The 23,358-nt window shown below is 33.2% G+C and overlaps 2 protein-coding genes across 2 annotated transcripts; one reads left to right on the top strand and one right to left on the bottom strand.

Moving 5' to 3' along the window:
- Positions 1-88: 88 nt before the first annotated feature.
- LOC128176072 (U4/U6.U5 tri-snRNP-associated protein 1-like) lies at positions 89-9,497 on the top strand. Its single transcript, XM_052842127.1, has 19 exons — positions 89-402; positions 799-871; positions 1,149-1,216; positions 1,611-1,746; positions 1,872-1,974; positions 2,082-2,159; positions 2,379-2,475; positions 2,909-3,051; positions 3,193-3,402; positions 3,645-3,769; positions 3,929-4,104; positions 5,091-5,221; positions 6,198-6,359; positions 6,924-7,025; positions 7,210-7,291; positions 7,422-7,524; positions 7,964-8,201; positions 8,882-9,000; positions 9,247-9,497. The coding sequence occupies exons 1-19, from the start codon at positions 177-179 to the stop codon at positions 9,275-9,277; spliced, it is 2,403 nt and encodes an 800-aa protein (XP_052698087.1). The 5' UTR covers positions 89-176; the 3' UTR covers positions 9,278-9,497.
- A 766-nt stretch (positions 9,498-10,263) lies between these two features.
- On the bottom strand, positions 10,264-22,940 carry LOC128176073 (nuclear RNA export factor 1-like). The gene is made up of 24 exons (XM_052842129.1): positions 22,845-22,940; positions 22,319-22,459; positions 21,814-21,943; positions 21,295-21,350; positions 20,988-21,070; positions 20,799-20,882; positions 20,579-20,683; positions 20,205-20,276; positions 19,855-19,924; positions 19,313-19,401; positions 19,098-19,205; positions 18,686-18,795; positions 17,115-17,151; positions 16,827-16,895; positions 16,375-16,491; positions 16,230-16,276; positions 15,943-16,010; positions 15,694-15,815; positions 15,526-15,568; positions 13,581-13,653; positions 13,394-13,451; positions 12,846-13,009; positions 12,375-12,435; positions 10,264-10,538 (listed from the first exon to the last, which is right to left on the bottom strand). Exons 1-24 carry the CDS (start codon positions 22,894-22,896, stop codon positions 10,500-10,502), a joined length of 1,998 nt encoding a protein of 665 aa, XP_052698089.1. The 5' UTR covers positions 22,897-22,940; the 3' UTR covers positions 10,264-10,499.
- Positions 22,941-23,358: the final 418 nt, after the last annotated feature.

Below are 23,358 nucleotides of genomic sequence, written 5' to 3' on the forward strand. Positions count from 1 at the left end.
AATTTGCTAACCGCTTGTCAGTACATTCAGTACTTTGATTTTTTTACGACCGCAACCGGCATATTATAACCTAGTTTACCAACACCCTTCACTTTACGCTTATGTTTCGCACAGAAAACGACGACAACGATAATTACGATTATCAATAACAATCTTTTAAAACCGTATCTGACGCAATGGGATCTTCCAAGAAACATAAAGAGAAAGATAAAGACAAGGAACATAAAAAGAAAAGGAAACATCGATCTCGTTCTCGATCTAAAGAGAGAAAAAGACATCGGCATGACCGTGACAGAGAATATTCGGATCGTGAAAGATATCGCAGAGACGATGGCTTCCACGAGAATGAAGATTACTATCCCAGAGAACTGGATGATGTTGATAGCAAGAGTTCCTTTAGAGGTACACCAAGAAACAAGATGATCAAATCCTTAGCATAATTAATAATTGGCATATAACGCAGTGATTCAATATGCAGCTATATTCAGATATTGTGGTGAATTTTGTTTTGAGAATTAGTGAACTTATTTTAAAAATGTTTTATGAAAATCGATGAAACTTTTTTTAGCAATATTAATTTTAACAACCAATAGGGTGTAAGCTTTTTATATATGACCCGAAATGGTTAGAATTTTCTTATTGCACTGAGTCATTCAAGTCATACACAAATGACTTGAATTGTATTTTGCTACAGTTGTCCAATATTATTAATTCATGATTTTTTAATGATATACAGATAGCTTGAAAAAGCATATGTCAACATATTTTCCAATTACTAATTGTTTATCTTACATACAGAGTCCTACACAGATGCTCCACAGACAGCGGGAGGATCCAGTGGGGATGTCTCTCTCAGCATTGAAGAAACAAAGTGAGAATATCTCTGTAACATTACTGAGAGGGGTATTGCATATTAAAGTCAGTCAAACACATTTCTCACTTTACTGTGAGATTAGATTTGGACTAATAATTGATAGCATAAGTTTAATCTCAGTCGGTTATTTGGTGTTAGAGAGGAAAATATATGCAAGTAAGAATAACATGAATAACAGGAGGGGATTGGGGAATGTAAATTTTTGTTTGAAGAAATGTTCTTGCATGATATTCACCAGATATCTTCATGTAACTCTTAATATTTCTATTCATAGTCGCATCCGAGCCAAGTTAGGATTAAAGCCCCTTGAAGTTGGTAATGAGAAGAAGCAGCAGCACACTGGTATGTTGACGTTATGCTTGTGGTAAAGTTATATTTATCTGTAAATGATATTAATTTCATGATAAATGAGGATAAGTTTGTTCAATTGATAGAAAATTGGTTCAAGTTAAGAAGTATTTATACCAAAGTTTTCAATTTATTACAATATCATAAATTGCTTATTACCAGTATTTAGAACTCTATTTATATAAACTTGAAAAAGAGACACCTTGTTCTATTAAACTAAAAATCTCAGTCTTATGTATTCAAATTTTAGTTTTGATTATATATTGATTCTAGATCTGTATGGCATTCATCTCTTGGTTGGACCACAAGTTGTGATTTCATGAAATGAAGAACCTACAATATTGAAGCTATTAGCTCAATTACATTGATTTCTCCTCTGGTATTTTAGATGATGGTTACTTAATAACACAGGAAGGGGATGTTCATAAGCCTGCACTAAGTATAACAAAGAAGAAAGAGACTGAAAAACTCTCAGAGAGAATACAAAAAATGAAGGATAAAAGGAAAATCAAAGATAAACTTGGGTAGGTTAAAAATTACTTTGCACCAGAAAGAAATAGCAATGCACCATTACTTTGCCAAAGATATGTTACGTTTTAAGCTTGGTAATTTGGTTATGCTAGTTTTATAAGAGTGGTTTGTTTTCTAGTACAATAAAAACCCTGGGAGAGAGTGATGAGGAGGATGATGCATTAGCATGGGTGAAAAAAAGTCGACAGAAACAGAAAGAAAAGGAGCTGGCTGAGAAAAGGGTAAGATAAAGTTGTATGACAAATTAGTTTATGAAATGATTTACCATATAAACTCTCTAGTATGCGTATACCTTCACTCATGCATTATGTGTATCTGAACATTTCAGGCCAAACAATTGATGGAACTTGATGAGGCTTTTGGACTTGAGGACATTGTTAAGGAAGAATTCAAAGGCAATCAGAAGGTGAGTTAACAAATGCCTATTTAGAATTTTCCTCTTTAGATAGTTTGAATTTTTTTTTTCTAAAAAATTTCTGCTCTAACTTATAAGCCTCATTCAGAAGATAGATATAATTACTTATATTTTCTAACATGCACTGGTATATATATGTACATTTATGCAGATATTTGTATATTTACATTTTGTTTTAGACAATGCATGGTTTATATTTCATTCTAACAGGAGTACACATCAAAAGATCTCAAGGGTTTAAAGGTTGAGCACTCTGTTGACAGATTTAAAGATGGACAGGCTATCATCTTGACACTTCAGGACAAAGGTTTACATTTACAATTGCATTTGCATTTATAGTCAATGTTCGATTTTCCTATACATGTTCATGTATGCCGTATGTACTTTTGCAATTATTTACATGTACCATTAATTTATGACTAAGTACAATTTAATTATTTTCACTGATGAAATAAACTGTTGAATTAATCCTGGATTGGACATTCTATGATAAGCCTTTTATTAATATGTAATATCTTCATACAATTTATCTATTTATCTTCATAAAATTTATCTATTGATTCAAATATCTGACTTCAGCAGATATACAACATCTCAGAAAACACGTTTTAAAGAAAATGCAGAAAAGATATCACTTTCTAGTGCTGAGTACAATAAATTTTAATCTAATGTTGATGGCACCATACATGTACAAATACATTGTATTTTACAACATACAACATCTTTGTTTTAATTTGAAGGGGTGCTGGATGAGGAAGAGGAAGACACTCTGATTAACGTGAACATTGTGGATGATGAAAAAGCTGAGAAAAATGTGGAGCTTAAGAAAAAGAAGCCAGACTACAATCCTTATGATGCTGGCGATGTGGATGAATATGGAATGGTAATACATGTATTACTTGTATATGTTTATAAATTTACTATGCATATATATTGAAAATATTGGTTTGTTTGTTGCATACCAATAACAATGACAATTATTTTTTTGTTTAAATACTTAAATACATTGTACATGTATTTTCAGTTTAAAGAGAAGAATGTTCTTGAGAAATATGATGAAGAAATAGCAGGTGCAAAGAAAGAGAAGTTTCAGCTGGGATCTGGTGGGAAATTCAACACAGACCCAGAGAAACAGATGGACGAGATTCGCCGACAGCTACGAGAACAAAGCGAGTCCTTGGGAGGCGTGTCTCTGAATCCCATCAACGAGTACCTTACCCCACAGGAATTAGCAGTTAGTAGATCACCATTGTTACATGCAGTTCATAATATTTTAAATGTAGTTAATGTTTCAAGCTTGTAGATTTAAGTTGTCTATATTGTGCCATTACTTGCATACATATGAAATAGATTCTGTGAGTCACTAAAGAAATCCTGATTTTCATTTAGGAAATTCTGAATTTTTTGGGGTAGGCTTTGATTAGAATTTATTAGCAAATTGAATTTTTTATTTTTATGTGTATATTTAAAAAAAAGGAAGCTGCCAAGTTTAAGAAAGTGAAGAAAAAAGTGAGAAAAATCAGAAAGAAAGAGGCATTGAAGGCAGATGATCTCCTTCCCCTACCAAATCAAGATCTTGATGACACAGATTATGGATCAAGGTAAAATTAAAACTCTTAAAAAACACATACGCAGTGTAATATCCTAGAAAAGCAGCATGTATACTTGCAGAAATTTCTTAACAAATACTTGTAAATAGAGTTAAATGACAGGTATTCTAGATCTAGTGTTATTTTGTTCAAGCAAAATTATTCTTTCAGAAAAAAAAGCAGAGGATATATAAAGAAAGAGGAGGAAGAATATCCGGATCAAGCCAGCCATGAGAATAATGCCTACGGACAGACCGCTCCCATTGTTATAGACTATGCTCATGGTCACACCGCGGTCACCGTCAAAGAGCAGCCAATGGATGTAGACCAGCCCGATGAGGAGGAAGGTAAATGTACACAGTTCTTCGGTTAAATGTCATTCAAAGACAAATTCATTTATCGCATGATGTGGGGATGGCGTTTATCTATTGAGGTGGAGTTTAATTTCATGACTTTAAGAAGCAATAGAAATGAACTAGCCAAATTGCCAATGAAAGGGGCATGGTCACGATTTTGGTCATATATTATTTTTCTGTTTTTAATGTTTACAATGCATTTCCAATAGTCAATCAAACTTTTTTACCGCGTTTTCCAACGGAAAAATCCGGTTATTAAAATGGAGAAAATGGCGGGCGGGTGGGCGGCTGCCAAAAGGGGTACCCTCATTGTATGGATAACTCCTCCTACAGTTTTCAAGATAGGAAGTTGTTCTTTTGCAGATTGATTGTACACAGATCATATTTCTAGGATTTTGATTTTTGATTATTTGTGAAGAAAATACCAGGTTTTGAACTTAGTCAATTTTGTCAAAATAATGCATATACATGTACATGTAGGGTACCCTCATTGTATGGATAACTTCTCCTACAATTTTAAAGATAGGAAGTTGTTCTTTTGCAGATCAATTGTACTTATATCAGAGGTGTGCATATTGTTAAGATTTTGATTTCTATAGAAAAAAAAATTTATAGAAAAAAATTACCAGCTTTTGAACTTAGTCATTTTTTGGCAAAATACTGCATATAGGGTACTCCATTTCACTGGATACGGTAGGTAGTGTTTATCAATTATGGGTTGACATGGATTATGGATACAGTTCAAATAAAAGAAAACCCGGTTTGCTGTCACATTGACAGCTTTCACTTGTTAAAACATATTTTTGAGTGAAATGTTGTCAAATTTAAGAATTCGAAACCATTGATAGTATTTTGATTATAATGAACTTTAATCAACATTAATATTGATAGATGTCCCGTACCACCTTAACTTTATCTTGATGAAATTGATGAAATTGATGAAATTGACTTAAGTGATTTGTTTGTTTGGTTTTAAGACTTAATCGGTCCAGATGAGGATTTAAGCAAAGTTGTGATAGAAGAGGATGAGGCAGAGAAAGAACTGCACTCTGCTCTGTCTAAAGCCAGGAAACTAAAGCAGAAGAAAGAGGGCTCAAGTGTGAGTAAGGTAAGACTAGTGCAAAGCAAGTTCCTTTTTCATATCACATGTAAATGTATCTGACAAGCAGATAAACATGAAACAGGACACACTTTTGTATATTTATGCCCCCCTTCGAAGAAGGGAATGCATATTGCTTTGCTGCTGTCTGTCGGTCGGTCTGTCGGTCCACCAACAGTTTCCGTTCATTTTCTTCGCAGAGAATTAACATATTGAAATGAAATTTGGTATACAGGTTTATCATGATAATATCTAGGTCAGGTTCGATATTGGGTATGATCGAGAAATTTTGGACAGAGTTATGGCCCTTGGACGTAGAAAAATTCTAGTTTTTTGCAGTTTCCGCTTATTTTCTTCGCAGAGGATAAACATATTGAAATGAAATTTGGTATACAGGTTTATCATGATAATATCTAGGTCAGGTTCGATATTGGGTATGATCGAGAAATTTTGGACAGAGTTATGGCCCTTGGACGTAGAAAAATTCTAGTTTTTTGCAGTTTCCGCTTATTTTCTTCGCAGAGGATAAACATATTGAAATGAAATTTGGTATACAGGTTTATCATGATAATATCTAGGTCAAGTTCGATATTGGGTACGATCGAGCAATTTTCGACAGAGTTATAGCCCTTGGACGTAGAAAAATTCTAGTTTTTAGCAGTTTCTGCTCATTTTCTTCACAGAGGATGAACATATTGAAATGAAATTTAATATACAGGTTTATCATGATAATATCTAGGTAAAGTTTGATAGAGCAATTTCCGACAGAGTTATGGCCCTTGGACTTAGAAAGAAGTTTACGTTCATTTTCTTTGTGGATGTTTCCATAGGAGGGGGGCATAAGTGTTTCACAAACATCTCTTGTTTCAGTTAAAGTTCTCATTTGTTTGGAGAGATGTAGATCAACTGTTATACAATGTATTAATTAAATGTAAAGTATAATGATGTAAATGTTCATGTATGGTACAATGTTTTTACCTTTAAGGTAGCAGAACAGGTGCTCTCCAAGGTGAAGGCTGAACCAGAGGAAGCCCTGCAGGACGGGAACATTATCCTGAATGCGACGTCTGAGTTCTGTAGAACACTGGGGGATATCCCGACATACGGACAGTCAGGGAACCGAGAGGAGGACCAGGAAGAACTCGTTGTGAGTCTATTTATATACACGTACATTATGAGCATGTATTATGTTGTACTGATGTAAAGTATGAAGGGGAAAGTGTTAATACTTTAACTATTCTGTATACTGTAATCCAATGTTTATAATAATTTGGTGAGGTTTTGCAAGAGCATTGTTGTCACAAATATTCTAGCCCAAAGTGAGTTTTTTTTAATGTTGTTTGTAGTTGATATATATATTTTATATTGAAAAATGAGTTGTGAAATTCATTTATAGCAAACCAGATTGATGCTTATAAATAATGAATATAATTAGGTTTACAGTTTACAGCTTACAACTACTGTATATTTTTGTAGGCTAAGACTGCTATTTTAGTCTTTTAAAATACATGTACAAAAATTTCTGTAGTCATCAATTCAGAAATTGCAAATTATAAACTAGCATAATGATAAATGAACCTATTTTGGAATCACAACATAAATTTTGCACATGTACCAGTATAGTTAAATCTGCCCTATCATTTTGTGTTCTCCTGATTTTGATGCATCTATTTCCCTGCAATTTACATGCATTTTGATAATTTGTTTTCAGGATTTTGAGAAGGAGCTTGAGGATAGAAAAAAACAAGAGGAAGACGAACAGGTTACTGGATGGAACGCGGTGGAAATTGACGAGACACCTGTTAATATCACCGTAAGTAATAAAAAATTATATGTATATGAGATATTGGTCTCTGGAAATTTGATGTTACACTGGAATTCACAACTCCATAAATGAAATGCGGAGCAGTTGCATTTTTGATAACTTAATACATGTATTCACTAAAAACATAATAATTGCTTATTGTCTACATTTAATACATGTACTTGTAATACAGGGAGAGGAACAGGCTGTGTTAGATGATGAGCCGGTTGTAAGCTCTGGTGTTGGAGCTGCCCTGGAGTTGGCCAAAAAGAAAGGTGTGTGGGGGATTTCCCTGTTGTTTTATCATCAGGCACTTGACATTTTTAGAAACACAGGTAGTCAGCAAATCTTTGTCAATTTGTGTGATGTGATGATTAATATGTTCTGAATTCTCTCTGTCTGCAGGCTACATTGAAGATGAAGAAAAGAAGCTGGCAGGAGCCAGGAGAAGTAAGGCCAAGGAGGAGCTGGAGGTCCAGAATTACTCCATAGAGGACAAGAGATATGAGTAAGTTCCTGAGCAACAACTGGCAAAACAGCGACTCAATCAACGCAATATACTGTTGTGAAGATATCGCTCATTACTGTACACTGTATTTAGTCCATCCTTTAAAAAAAAATTGCCGTCCAGGGGCTTTTTTACCCAAGAGGAAGGGAGGGATTTTTTTTTTCAAACTTGAAGTTTAACTAATTAAAGATTGGTAAATAATAAAATCTCCATTTTTTCTTCATTTTTTGCTAATAAAATTTTATCAGCAGGGGGTATTTCAATGAGGCCAAAAGCAATTCAAACGAACAATAATTTTATTTTGGCCTGACCTCTGGTGCTTTGCTACGGCACATATTCACAAGATGTTTTGATTATGGCTGGTGTTCATCTCACCCAAAGTTGTTAACATTTTTTTTATAACTTGAACACTGAAGTTTGATATTAATTTAATCTTCAGCGACCTTGATGAAAAATACAGCAGGAAGAGGGATCGTTACAGTGGGGGAGGGGGGATGATTCAGGACTTCAAGGAAAAAGATGGATACAAACCCGACGTTAAGTTGGAATATGTCGATGACAGTGGTCGAATGCTGAATCGAAAGGAAGCTTTCAGGCAGTTGTCTCACAGATTCCACGGAAAGGGTTCAGGCAAAAAGAAAACAGAGAAACGAAGTAAAAAACAACAGGAGGAGCAGGTATCTGCCTTTATATTTTAACCACCTGTCTATAAAAGATGTTAAACTTTACAGCTTTGTCCAGGGTTTTTGTGTGCTCTTTGCTTTAAAAGCTGGACACCGCTCTTAAATGGACACTGTCCAACAAATTTCTCTTTCATCACTGGTATCCCTACACCCCTATACAAGCCACAGACCTGTTAACCGTTAAAGAATTTTGCTGTATTAAAGGTCTCACCTGTGTAGATGTACTTCTTGCCTTGCTGTGTTACTCGGTAGTAATGAAATAATCAAATTTTACCAACTTTTTTCAAGCCAAGAGAGTACTTACACCAGATAAACAGGTCAATGCATTATTTACAAACAGAATATGCACATAAAATAGGAAATATATGCATAAAATCCAAAGACCATGAAAGGGATACCAAGCGTTGGCCACGAGTTTCAGGTGTGAAGTCCGGTGTTACGAAATTGAAGGGTTTATATATCTGTGTGACAATTCCTATATTCGAGCAATGTCCAGTTTTAAGTTGCCTTAAAATATACATGTAGAAAAACAAAACAATCTCAAGTACTTTGAAGAATTATGCATATTCAGATTATAATTTGCTGTGAAGAAAAAGGAATAAGATGCACAGAAGATTCATATGCCAGTTAGAATGTTAAACTGAGATATATTCAATATTCTTGTTGTATTTTAGTTAATGAAGCAGATGAGCTCTACTGATACACCCCTCGGTACCCTGAACATGCTGCAAGAAAAACAGAGATCAGAAAAATCTCCTTACATCGTGTTGTCTGGCTCCAAAGGATTTTCATCGTAAGTAGTGTGGAAACCAGTGTTGTAGAATTTAAGAACAATACAAAATCCATAGGTCCATTAGACTCCGTTATGATAAAAAAAAATTACTGCATTAAGTGAATCCATTGCAGTTTATTGCTTAACACTTTTCGATGACTATGAATTCTTGTAACCCAAAAATACTCTGTAAAGGGGTGATTGAAGAACTTAAATTGATTTTTCTATTTGACCATTGAAATTTTTTACCCATCTTTTTTTTTCCAGAAATTCCATCATCAAACCAAGCCAAAATTGATTTTCATGAGAAAAAGCGAAGTGGATTTTCTGTTTAGGACTTTTTTAGTTTATATGAAAGAAATATTCCATTATTCAGTCACAACAGAAGGGATTGAATCTCTTGTTCAATTGACTTTGTAGACCGCAGTTCACGTGCAATGTTTATCGTGTTACATAACATTTGATTGTCATTATTTTATCATTATTAAAATAACATACAATGAAACTTGAACAAGTACTACATATGTATTTATGATTTCTAATATTGCATGGCCTTTTTTTTCTCTCACTATACTGTGGTTTCATTATTATTCAAGGCTATCAATATTCGTGGATAAGTGAAAATCAGTTTCAAGGATATGTAAATTCGTGGCCATTGTCCCTATCAATACAAAATGTTAATAGAAATTGCACTTCAATAAACACTTAATTTCGTGGATCAACGTAATAACAAAATCCATGAAAATTGGTATTCATCCAATATTGATGAAACCTCAGTATTGGATTGATATTCAAAAATTATAACAGCATACAAGACATTTGAAATTATTTCATCCCAGTACTTAAAATATTGTTATTCTGAAACTGATGAGTTGATGTTGACAACATTTTCATTTCAGTCTATAAGGACAAAATATTGATTGATGTCCAAAATTATTTTAAGGACACAAAACAATACGTTTTCCTACGTACATTCTATATTTTAGAACAAGACATCCAAAAAAAAAAATAAAACAGCAATTTTTCTTCTCATATTTGTTTTATTAAACAGGGATGAAATCTCTATGATCGTAAAAAATAATACATTGCTTTAAAAATAAAAAGTGACAGTACATGTAAAACAAATGAGCACTTTTATTTCCGACTTTTTCCCAACACTTATTCCTTGATTTACAATCAAAATAAACATCTATCAATTGTAAAAACATTAAAACTGGAACTCATCCAAGTCTAAGCACCTAATAAAATAAAGAGCTCCATGGACATAAAACAGTACACAGCTGAGATAGCTGACCATCATGTTTACTATAACACTTGCATCAGATGATGCTCAGTATGAAGTATAAAATCAGTAAAATGTCCTGGATTGGTGTTTCATTTTTCACTTGGCATCGGAGAAATAATGTTTGGGAGCGTAACTTTCATTAACAACTGTCAGTTTACTTCAACTGGCCATACACATGCTTCACTGAGTTACTGGAATAATAAACTGTGATTCCTTATGTGAGTTGAGGTGATTCTCATTTGGTAAAAGCCTCTGGAGGAATCTTGTTTTGTTTCTACAAAGTGAGATAACATAGATCAACAGTCATAACAATACCACACTACAGTTATATCCACTGAATGTCAAATATTGATTTGATACAAAACTTTCCAGAAAATCAAAGGCCTGAAGGGCCACAATGGCGTCGAGTTAAAGTTAATTTGAAGAGTAAAAACCTAAATAATTTTTTAAACAAGTGAAAAGCTGTCAATGTGACAGCTAACCGGGTTTTCTTTTTATATGCGAACTGTATCCATAATCCATGTCAACCCATATCCAGTGAAATAAAGTACCCCATATGCAATATTTTGCTAAAAAAGTCTTAGTTCAAAAGCTGGTATTTTTTTCATAAATTATCAGTAATTAAAATCCTAGCAATATGCACACCTCTGATATATGTTTAATTGATCTGCAAAAGAACAACTTCTTATCTTGAGAACTGTAAGAGGAGTTATTCGTACAATGAGGGTACGCTATATGCAATATTTTGCCAAAAAATGACTAAATTCAAAAGCTGGTATTTTTTTCATAAATAATCAGTTACCAAAATCCTAGCAATAAGCACACCTCTGATATATGTATAACTGATCTGCAAAAGAAAAATTTCCTATCTTGAGAACTGTAGGAGGAGTTATCCGTACAATGAGGGTACCCTATATGCAATATTTTGCAAAAAATGACTAAGTTCAAAAGCTGGTATTTTTTTCATAAATTATCGAAAATCAAAATCCTAGCAATAAGCACTCCTCTGATATATGTATAATTGATCTGCAAAAGAAAAACTTCCTATTTTGAAAACTGTAAGAGTACTTATCTGTACAATGAGGGTACCCTATATGCAATATTTTACCAAAAAATGACCAAGTTCAAAAGCTGGTATTTTTTTCATAAATTATAGAAAATAAAAAAAAAATAACATTAGTCATCTTTTTAAAAAAATAGAAAATGTTATTTATCACATAACTAATAAAATTACAATTCATTACAAATTTGCTCACCTAATTCTTAAAAAGTTTTGAATTTCAATTGAAAATTTAACTTTAATATAGAAATTTCTTAGGAGTTAAAAAACTTTTAGATTTTTTTTCTCTATTTATATGGAAATAAATATTAAAATTATTATTGTGTTTAATTCTATATATTGTATACTGCTGATAACCACTCTGTCTCTTGTTATCAATTTCATCTAAAATTCACAAGGGTCCAAATGACACGGGCCGAAAAGATCAGGGGTAGATAAAAGAAAGCACCCATACACATTGCTTACAAAGTGAAAGTAGTTCAGTAGTTGGTTTAAAATAACTTTTGGTTGTAGATGTACTTATCGCTCGATTAGGAGGTTTTGTTTCCATTTGTGCATTGTCAATATTCGATATGGATACAAAATAATCTATTTTGCAGGCTAGTACATTTCATAACCAAATTGAGTATGTAAGCCCAGCTATCGCATGTGTCTCGGTGCTTATGTATTCATCCGCTGAAACTGAGACATATTGTTTTCAATAAAATGTGAACATTTTTAAAGACGGCAACCATTTCGAATCTGCAAACTTGTTTTGTTGAAGTACAGTTCTGCTCGAAATTGAAGTATGTCATCTGTTTTTCTTCAAACACATACGAAAACTTTGCACTCATTTGAGTTGTTTGGCTCCTAAAAATGTAACTTCCGGACGTACGATCCCTAGATGGCTTTCGAGCTTCGCTCGACGCCATAAAAATAAACTTGTTTTTCTTGTATTTATACATGTCAATATACAGTGTATGTACACATGCAAGTTGAAAAACTTAAATCTTTATTATAGAATGAACAGTGTAATGTCTTATATGTTCACAGAGATTGTTTGACTTTTACCTGTAGCTCCAAAAATATTTCTCCTGATTTCTCGTAATTCCACCCATTTTGCTCCAAGCACCTGCAATTCATATTACAAACATTTTATGAATATAGTAAGTGCTGATTCCAGAGTTTGGAAATTACATTTAATGAAGTGGCAAACAGATTTCCCCAATAAATGTAACTTTGGATCTTCCACAACTTTGTCTGGTTTTGCTATTTGTAAAAATTCTTTGGTTTCATTAATATTCATGAGCATCAATTCTCTGAGATTTGCTAAAGCACAGATTTTAAGAGATACATAAATTCATGGACATTATTACTATCTAAAAATTATTGTCAAATTTCATTATAATTGGTTGAACAAATAATTTTGTTTATCTGCTCTACAACAATCCCAAAACTTTGGTACTCAATTGAAAAAATGATGAAAACCCAGTACATAGATATTGTATACATGTATATTATATATATATTGCACAAACATACTTGATGGACCACTGATGGTTCATGCCTGACTGGGCAACAAACTGCTGAATCATCTGTTGCTGTTCCGGGGTATATGTGGAGGGGGTCTGGGTGAAGGGGGCCGGGGGAGAAGACTCTGGGACAGGACTTGAGGACGGGGTGGGGGCAGGGTGCTTGAAGGCATTCTACAAAGAAATATCATTAACAGAGTAAATAAAAGACTGGTCACTGAACTATTGTGAGAGCACATTTCTGTGAATGAGTTTTTACAGCTTCATCTATCCAAAATGATATGCAATTCTCATTGCTATTGATATGCCCAATGCTAAGAAACACTTGTAACATATTTTTGATCAACACAGAATATAGTGAAATACATAGCTTAAAGCTGGTCTTCTATGCACAATTCAAAGCCCACTGATAATGTTTATGTAATCCATACAATTTTGCGAGTCAACTGAATGCTTGTTCATATATTGCCATTTACAGAAAATAAACAGAATTTTTAAAAAAGAGTCAATTTCATTGAAATAAAAGATTGTAATTTCAGTAAATCTCATGTAATATACCTGGATTTGCTCCCTAGAGGCATTTGTTATCGTCAACATGTCATTAACGATGTTCATCCTTAAAGTAAAATAAACATAATTAGTTTCTTTGAAGCAATTTATTCTTTAAAAATTTACATGTTTTTAGAATCTTTCTCTCGACGACAATTTTCATTTTACAATTCACTTAGACAGTCATAAGACTTACCCTGCCCCTTGTGGAACCGTTATAAACCTACGGCTAAACGCCCTGATAGGAGGTCTATCCGACTTGCTATCAGCTAAAAAAAATTGAAATTTAACAAATGAAGATAAGTATATTTATCTCAATTTCATTTTTATGTTCAGAGTATTTTTTTTATCAAAACAAGTTAACAGAGAAGTTACATATTTTGTTCAATTTTCATTGTAATTGGCAATTGCAATTTATAGACTTGACAATGGTTATCGCACTCACTTGTGGGTTGAATCATTGAAAAAATAAAAACACAGTAATTTAAACGAATTGCCTTTTTCAAATGTAAATATAAGTAATAAACAGCAATCTTATCGCAAATCCAACATGGGTGCACACACTGCGACTGATAAATTGATGCGTTGAGTGATGACACTATTGGGATCACGAGTTTCAGTTTTTTTTAAATAAGCATTTTTATGGGTTGTTTAGTACCCGCCCACTTTTACCTGTACCGTGGTACATGTGTATTGATAATTTATGAACCAACTGTCAACTGTGTCGTTCACTCTGTATCAGGACTGCAAAAACTACCGGTAAATCACTGCAATCATTCTCAAAGAGTTCTCACAATAATCGCTTTTTGTTTTTTATGTTGTAAACAATTGTCAAAAATACACTGTTTAAAACAGGTTTCCCATTACATTTTTCAGCACAATGCTTCATCGATAAATTCAATCATTTTTAACTCATCAATTTAAATTGGGGCAATATTTTTTTTTTGTAGTTTATTCCAAAAAATTCACAACAGATACTGACAATAAATGTTACATAAATATTGCATTTTATTGAACTTCAACCGATCAATGACACACTTCACAAGTGTGCATGTGTTTTCAAACATGTACACAAAACTTGAAATTAACAGCACAAATGTGTTCAATTTTGGACTGATCTGTGATTAACCTTATTTTGCGACTCACTCAGTCTTTAGAAACAATAATTTTATTTCATGTACCTCAATATTCATCAAATAATATTTACTACTGATGTTGACGCTTTACCCGCTGCTGACTTTCTCTCAAACACACTAATCAACCTCAGATTGTAAAATTCAAATGCAGATCGAGTCCCAATTTAACAGTTTTATATTTATATAAACAAACCACGCTTCATTTTACAGATCTGGTGATGATATATCAAAGATTTTCAGTACAGATTATTTATAAGCAAATAAGTGAAGACATATGCTGTAAAACATCTAATGGATTTCATAGCATGTCAACCCGAATTTTCCTGTGGATCTACATTTTGCAGCAAGCTTTTTGTCTGTTCAACCCGTGTGATTTTCCACAAATGGTACATTATGAATGGTAACGTAAAATATATTTGTTCACCAAATAGTTTCTGACTAATTTCTTAACAATAAGTTGAATAACATATGTTATTTGATGAGTGAAGTCCAATCTGTGACTTTAATCTATACATTGATGCACCCATCCATGCTTTTAGAGAACTTTTCTTTGTTTTTATTTCACTAACATTATTTATACACATGTACGTAAACATCACCTCGTTTGTTCTCAAATAACTCTGTATGTAATTTTTAACTTGCAAGTACAACTTTTCTTTCTCCGACATTTGTTTCCATGTGCTAGCATAGTGTTCTCTACATGCATTTTATAAATGGGCGGGTCTATATAAATGCACCAATCAGAATCTTTGTTGCGAATCTCAAATGAAATTCACACCAATTAGAAAGTGTCATCACTCAAGGAATGCAACATCGACCGTAGCTTGTACATCCATGTTAGATTTGCAATAAAAAGTTCACTGGGTTGTGAACTTGTTGGTCACATGATCAACCAAAATCATATCCCGGTGAACTTTTTAAATAGCTGTTTATTTCTTAAATGAACATATTTGAACAGTAATTGAAGGCACAGTAAATCAACTTTTTATTAGCATTCTCACTTACTTTCTTTGAATACTCCTTCTACTATAAAACTTCTTAGAATTTCCTGCAATGAAAAATGTCAAATTCAAATGTGTGATTTCTACATATGTACAGGTATATGTATTTATACACAGCAGACAAAGAACTGCTGTAGGTAAAGCTCCGAATCTTTTTTTATAGGCCACTTACTGAGGAGTGGTCCACATCCACAATAAAGGAGTTGTAGTCGTGGGTTGTGGAGGGCAGATCACACAGCTGAGCCACAATGTTTATCTTCCCTCGCTTCAGCAACTTGTTTTTTCTCATCGATTCTAAAAAAAGACAGACATTCCTATACTATGCAGTTTTGGGCTGAAGAAAAAGAGGTTTTTAAGCAAAAATACACTTAGTCACAAGGTACCATTCTCTGTATTTACATGTATTAGATCAAACATTTACCTGAAGTACTTTTGCCCATTTTGATGAAGTTTCGGCTTTCTGAGAGATAATCATGAACTTTAGGTTGACTGAAAAATAAAATCATCAAATTCATTTACATGTCTGCCCTTTTTTTTAAATATAAACATTTATGATTTATCATATACCAGTACTTTAATATCAATTTAAAATCTTTATCAATGAGTTGACCATAAACAGAACTAAATCAAGAATTATATTTGTATTAGACAAAGCAAATAAGCTGGTTTATCTCAAACAAAATTTAATAAACAAACTAAATGACTTACGAGTACTCTATATTGGGATTTTTGGCCACTGACAATGAAAACAGTGCCTGAAAGATAAAGTAGAAAGAGTTTTATAATCTTATACCGGTACATATACTGTTTACATTGACATAATCATAACAAAGACAGAAAAGGTTTGCCGTACCTCCTCATTATAAGCTTCCATCAAGGGCTGTCTGTTGTCAGAATCGTACAGTGTGAAGAACGCCTTCAGGAAGTTGACAGTAGATGTCTGTATGGAATCATTGATGAAGAAACTTCCCTAAAAGTAACAAAAAACTTTGTGTTCACAAGCAGATTAAAACAACACAAACAAGCAAGGAATAGACCATTGCTGAAACGTGCATTTACAGTACGTGTATGTAACTGGCTCGTTTAAAAATGTGGCTTAAGTCTTAATTTTGATTTGAATTAGCTTTAAAAATATCTTTAACATGAGTAACTGTGTGCATGGATGACAAACAAAAGGTAAAATTTCATCATTTATATTTCATGAAAAAAAAAAACCAGAAATAAAATTTCTGATCTAAGTCTATTAATAAGTTTATGGTATTTGAGCTTCAATATGCAAGCAAAGCAAGGATTTGACATACGGACCTTTACTGCAGGGAGCTCTGAGCTGGTTTCAAGGTCAAAGGTAATTGGAGGTGGAAGGGTGTGACCATCCTATCACAAAATGAAATGTTGATGGATGAAAAATGTGCTTCTTCATACTCCTTGTCAGTAACACAAATGAAATGGATATTAAAGATATTTTTTTCCATCTTTTCATACAAAATTTTTGTTAACAGTTTCTAGCAAGTTAAAATCAAAATATAACATTAGTTCATTTAAACCAGAGTCAATGAAATTCTTATCTTTATTGATGATCAACCAACTACTTACCAGTGTCAAAACTTTGGGAAACTTCTTTCTTATGGCACTAAAATGAATCAAATTTGTAGAAAACCTAGCATTTTAAACCTTACATATTCACAATATAGAATACATGTCCAAGTACATTCATTCATGTAAATGTTCCATTATTTTACAAGCTAAAGAATTGTTTAAGCTGAAATCAACCAGCATGGTGGTTAAATTTGGACAAGATTTGCCATACAACAATGTATTTTTCCTTCCAAACAATAACTGAATTTAATTCTTAACAATACTTCAGGAACTATATGCTTGTGTCTGCCATGTGACAAAAAAGGAAAAAATATGAAGCATACACAATATATCTATTACATGTACCATTGAAAACTGACAACAGAAAACAATATGAAAGAAATGATTTACACTTTTTTCATTCCATCGAACCCATTTTTACCCCATCCACATCCAACCCATTTTTACCCAATCCGTCTCTTTCTTTTCCTCAAATTTTGATGCTGATTGAAGTACAAATTCTCTTTGTATTGTTGGGAATGATAAAGCATTCATCACAGAATGAACATTCCTGATGTGTGATGATCTGATCATTCATGTCTCTCATTTTGGCTATTGCCTGGTCATTATCTGACAGATTTATTCTGACATCTTATCTTTACACAGTGAAAGTGATGGAGAAGGTTTGAAAAGGCTTACCAAATTTGAATGAACTGAACATTACAGCAAAACTTTTTTGGTGATTAATTCCTGTTCTCTTTTTTTCTGGTTTGAATAAGAAATCTCTTCTTTTATGAAAGAGAAGAATGAAACAATTTTCCTTTCCATGATTATATTCCCATAATAATTACCAAAATTGACAATGACAACATTTTAATATTACCATTCTGACCACACATCATGCTTTGTCTCATCACTTTCGGAAGTGCCAGTTGCCCCTGTTTTAGGTAGTCCCTCCTAGAGCGGAGAGATCGTACCCGTCATTGGGAACAATCTGCGTCACTCCATGTCAGATGTCAACAACATGACACTGCGGCATGTCAATTAATCTCTGCTGATTGTTTCTTACAGGTAAGAAGAGACATTCTCACCACACAACAAATCTATTTGTTTGGTACTTGTTTAAATTGTGGAACCAAAAATTTTGTGTTCAATGCTTATCCATACTCAATTAATGCCAAATGTCTACTAGTCTAGATTGAATTAGCTTTAAGGAAAGAAAATGTTTTCAGATTAAAATGCCCTTTTTTTCAACTAAATTCTGTGGTTCATTCATATTTTCTCTCATCAAATGGCAGAGAGATGAAAATAAAATTAAACTTTTACAAACCCTTGTTTACTTAATCTCTACTGAATCATTGTATGACAAATCTTGTCTAATGGAATATCACTGCCATGTTATATGCTAAATGTAATCATATAGATCCTTTCAATCTAAAATCTCTCTTCTCCCACATAATGCCACAGTCACTTCTTGAAAGCAGCACAGTATGATGGAGTTCTTTGAGAAGACATTGCCTGCTGACGGTTAGGAGGACACAAACATCTCTCTCCACACACTCTTGGGTACACAGACCGGATTGCATTACCTAACGTAGGCGTTATTGTCTTTGAACTTATCACAAAGGTCGTTGCCATCCAGAATCAGGTGATCCAGCTTCCAGTCCTGGAGCTTTCGCAGTTCATCAACGTGTGACAGCTACAAACAAGTCAGGATTACTGGTGTAAATACATGTAATACACATGAACTATCGTATTTCATGAACATTACAACCAATTAATTATTACATGTACATAACATTCAATGAACCATTACAAGAACATTACATGCTATAAACCATTACATGTAGATTATATGCAATGAAGAAGTCAATCAAATGTTTCATTCCTTTTCACCAGATTAGAAATTAAAGGTCTGTTGATAACCAGTAAACATTTAATGGTGTAAACAATGTTTTCATATTACTGTTCACAGAAGACTTTCATACCTATATTACTTACTTTGTTCTTTCCTAAGTTTAGTTTTTTGACATTTGGGGCTTTTTGGGGCAAGTCTCTCATGGCTTCCAGTGATATTAACCTATTGTCGCTCATATCCAGTTCTTCTAACTATTCAAACAAAACATTTACAGTTAATATTTTTTCCCATTATAAATTCGGATTAATGATCTAAACTATCTCTTAAATCCCAGACAAATCAAAGGACTGATTCTCACCTCGGGAATATTCTCCTCTATGACCTTGACCACATTAGTCATTACACTTCTGCGACTTAGTGCCATAAAGAGATTTTCTGCTGCTAATGCTGAAATCAAAACAAAATGTAATTCACTGGCAAATCGTAATGCTGTTTTTTTTTAAAACAATTTTCCACACCTTTTGGTAAAACTTCTTAAACACATGCAACTTGGTTATATTTCAATAGGTATGATATGCTAGTATGAGTATGTGAATGATTTGAAAATGACTGAAAAAATACCAATTTGGGGGGAAAAATATAATTGTCAACAAATGTTTGATTTGAACATATCTTATTAAGCAAATATACATTTACATAAATGGATTAGGCAGCAGGCAATGCCTATGTAAGCCTTCTCCTTTATCGAAATATTTGAAGCATACAAGTATACAATAGTCCCTGCCATATTCAAATTTGGGATCTGTATGTCAAGTTAGACAAACGTGTTGATGTATTACAATTTCAGGACCCTAAGCTCCAAACATATATTTTCAGTAAAGAAGCTTTTCTACAACTTACACTGGTCCTTGGCCAGGCAACTGAGGTTGAGTGCTTTGGTTGAAGGGTCATATCTCGCACTCATGCACAGCTGCAAAGTAAAAACAATTGCTGATCTTCATTTTCAATGTCCATATTAAACATTGTAACAATTGTTAGGTACATTATATTATTAATTAGAAACCATGTATCTGGAATTTAAACTAAAAATCAAGTTTATTAACACTTTATTAAGCATCAGAATAAATTTTATATGAGAAAAACTAAACGTTTGAAAATTTACTGTCAAACTCTTTTCAATGAAACAACTGATTAGATGTTAATTTCAATTAGTGACAGGTTTAAAATACATGTACAAGAAATATGTTTACTTTCAGTTTCTCTAGTGCCCCACTATCTAATTCTGTCACAGGTGGTGGACTTGGTTTAACCAGCACAATCATCTAAAATATTAAAAACATTGAATCATTTTCTGGAGAACATCAAATCAAACAACATCTCTGCATTCTAATGGTTGATTCCTGACAATAAATGGTGCTACAATAATCACATGTACATGTATGAAATGCTATAATAAGTCAAATTTAGTGATATTCATGGGGTATGAGACACCTCCATATTGTGGCATGTTCGATATAAACAATAAAATAATCTCTAATTTTATACTTTAATCTTTCACATTCTCGATGACTTGCAGCGCCGGCACAAAAGGTAAAGTGTGGGCCACTAATCTGCAAACCAATACCTTAAAACCATTGGGAAGTTGTATTTTCTTGTCTTGACTTCTTATTGCATTGGCTTCTTGTTTCTCTTGCACAAAAAATACAGCCTTTTCTTGTTCGAAGTGGAACTAAGGAACAGAAAATAGGCCATTTTCCATAATACATGTACAGAATTGATGAGTAAAATGAATACTGGGTATATAATTCTAAAGGCAGGATAAATGTGCTATTATTAAAGCTTACATCCACTGGTTTGAAAGGAATGTCCACTCTCTCTGTGAGGGATTTTAAAATGAAATCTTTCCCTCCTTTTTTGCCATAAGGTATCTGTAAAAAGGGAAACATGCACATGTTTTAGTGTTACATTCCTTATATTTCAAATGAACAAAAACAGGCGGCCTCTTTTTAAAAATTATAACAAAGGCTACTTACGATCACTTTATACCACTGAGGACTATCAGAATCTGTAAATGGAAGTCCCATTCTCTGCATCTTGGAATAATTATTTCCTCCATCTAAAATTGATATCATTCTTTTATTTCAAAATTACAATTTTCTTTAAAATCTTGAACACTGTAAAATCTAGATGTAATTACACAAACATGTACGTTCAATCTTACTCTTGTCTACTTAAGTAAATGCTAATTTATGAATACAACTATAAAAGCACATACATGATAGCCCCATAATGCACTTATTTATACATATGTTTTGTCTAATCAATTTAAGCCTTCTTTACCATTCCTGTTCCTTCCTCTTCCTGCAGAGCCCCTACTAGATGTACCATAGGGAGAACTGAAATTTAAAAGAATAGCTGACCAACTCAAATACATGCATTTTTGATTCAACACACAAGGTTGAAGTAACTCTTCTCTGAAAATAATGTTAATGTATTACATTTGGCTGTGTTTTCTAATTAGCAACTTTGACAAAATGCAGCTTCCGCTTAATCAAGTACAATCCCAAATTTCAAACATATATTTTGACAAATAGGTACCTTTAGGAATGGGCTAATTCAAATCTACTCTAACCTGTTAAAAATTCATTTTCAGCCCAATATTGTAAATGCCAACTAAAATACATTTACTGTATCAGTCCATATATTTTCCAGTATAAGATCTACTTCATATATCTATGAAGCATCCATATTAGGCAAATAGATAGCTGATTTTTTCCCTCCAAAAAGGTTATCAGTTACCACTGGGGGATATGCAGTTTTTTCTACTTATCAAATAAAAATTAATGGATACTTTCTTACAATCTTTGTTTTGTTGAAGGCCCTGGTTCATCGCCCATACTGAAGTCTCCATCTGGGTCTACTCTGCTCCGTGGGTTTGGGCCCCCTCGCCCTCTCCCTCTTGACCTACTGTATCTACCACCCCCAGAACCTGCAAACAAGAGAAAAATTAAATTTCAGATATATTCATAGTAAGTATTTTAATCATGAATTCAACATTGATAACAGAAACACTACATTAAGCTAATGGGTTTTTGTTTTTTTTTATTTCCTTGTCACACCAATTTTATAAATATTCTCATCAGCACCAAAATATTTTTATTCACAAATGTATAATATTTTTCATTCCATATATATCAAAATTATAAAAACTTTTTATTTCATAACACCAAATACAATTAAAGTAAGCTACTATTAATCATTGCATTAATCAAATAAAGTTCAATAAAACAAGATTGACTCATAGAAAAGTAAGAATATAACAAAAACTATCTGGAGGTAACATGTTATTGTGGTCACTGTGTACCTCTGTTCTGATATCCCCCGTGGCTGTATCTACCACCCCTCCCTCCATTGTAACCACCGTACGGTCGGTTTCCTCGGCCACGGTTCCTCTGCTTCCCACCGCCATGGCTACTGCCTGAGTCAGACCATCTGTCATCATGATCTGAAATAACATATCACTTTATAATTTGTTGCATCTTACAACACGGTGATTGTCCATGATCTAATAAAAACAGAAATTTGGAGGAGGTGAAAAAGTGGGAACTGAAAGTGTTATATTCATCTGATCTACTCGTCTCAAGCGTATAATTTTGATACATCATTCTTGTGTAATAGTTCAACATAAACAAAACATTTGCCTCGTTAGCTTAACATTTTTCCAACAAGAAAATTTGCTTAGGTAAAGGATAAAAAAGATGCACTGTCACGTGCATATGGAACACAGTGGAAAATAGTGGAGCTGACTGAATAACCCACTGATATTATTCGAACGAAAGTGTCCATAGAACACGTATATTGTGTAACAGAAAAGATACCCGAGTTATTACCTCCAAAGTAGCGGCTACCATCCCTTCCTGTAGTTACTGAAAAGTTGGCCATTACCTCTAAAATTATCAGCGTTATTTACGTCATCAAAATGTGTGTGCCTGATTTTATTTTCTAAACCGGAAGCACGCGTTCCGTATAGATAACCCCCTTCTAGCTCATTGAAATCTCGGAAATATTGCTAGTATACATGTATATGCAGGGAAAAACAGGTTTTTTAAAAATTTATAATTAATTCATTAGGGCGTAATGAAAATAATCAAAAGGAAAGTTCTCAATCTACAAACCTACAAAAATCGTTAAAACCACCTTTTTTGCATCCCTTTCGCTCACAGGAAAATTTCCAAGTCAAGGATATCTAATCTGATCCGCTTCTCACAAACTTCGTGCTCCGAAAAAAGTGATTGCATCAGCTATAATTATGATCCTCTCCTTTTTTCTTTTTTCGAGTTTTACGTAAACACAGTTTTATAGCAAAATTTATTATCAAGAATGTAAATGTGCTTCAATTACTTT

Source organism: Crassostrea angulata, chromosome 3, assembly GCF_025612915.1.
Source record: "Crassostrea angulata isolate pt1a10 chromosome 3, ASM2561291v2, whole genome shotgun sequence".
NCBI lineage: Eukaryota > Metazoa > Mollusca > Bivalvia > Ostreida > Ostreidae > Magallana > Magallana angulata.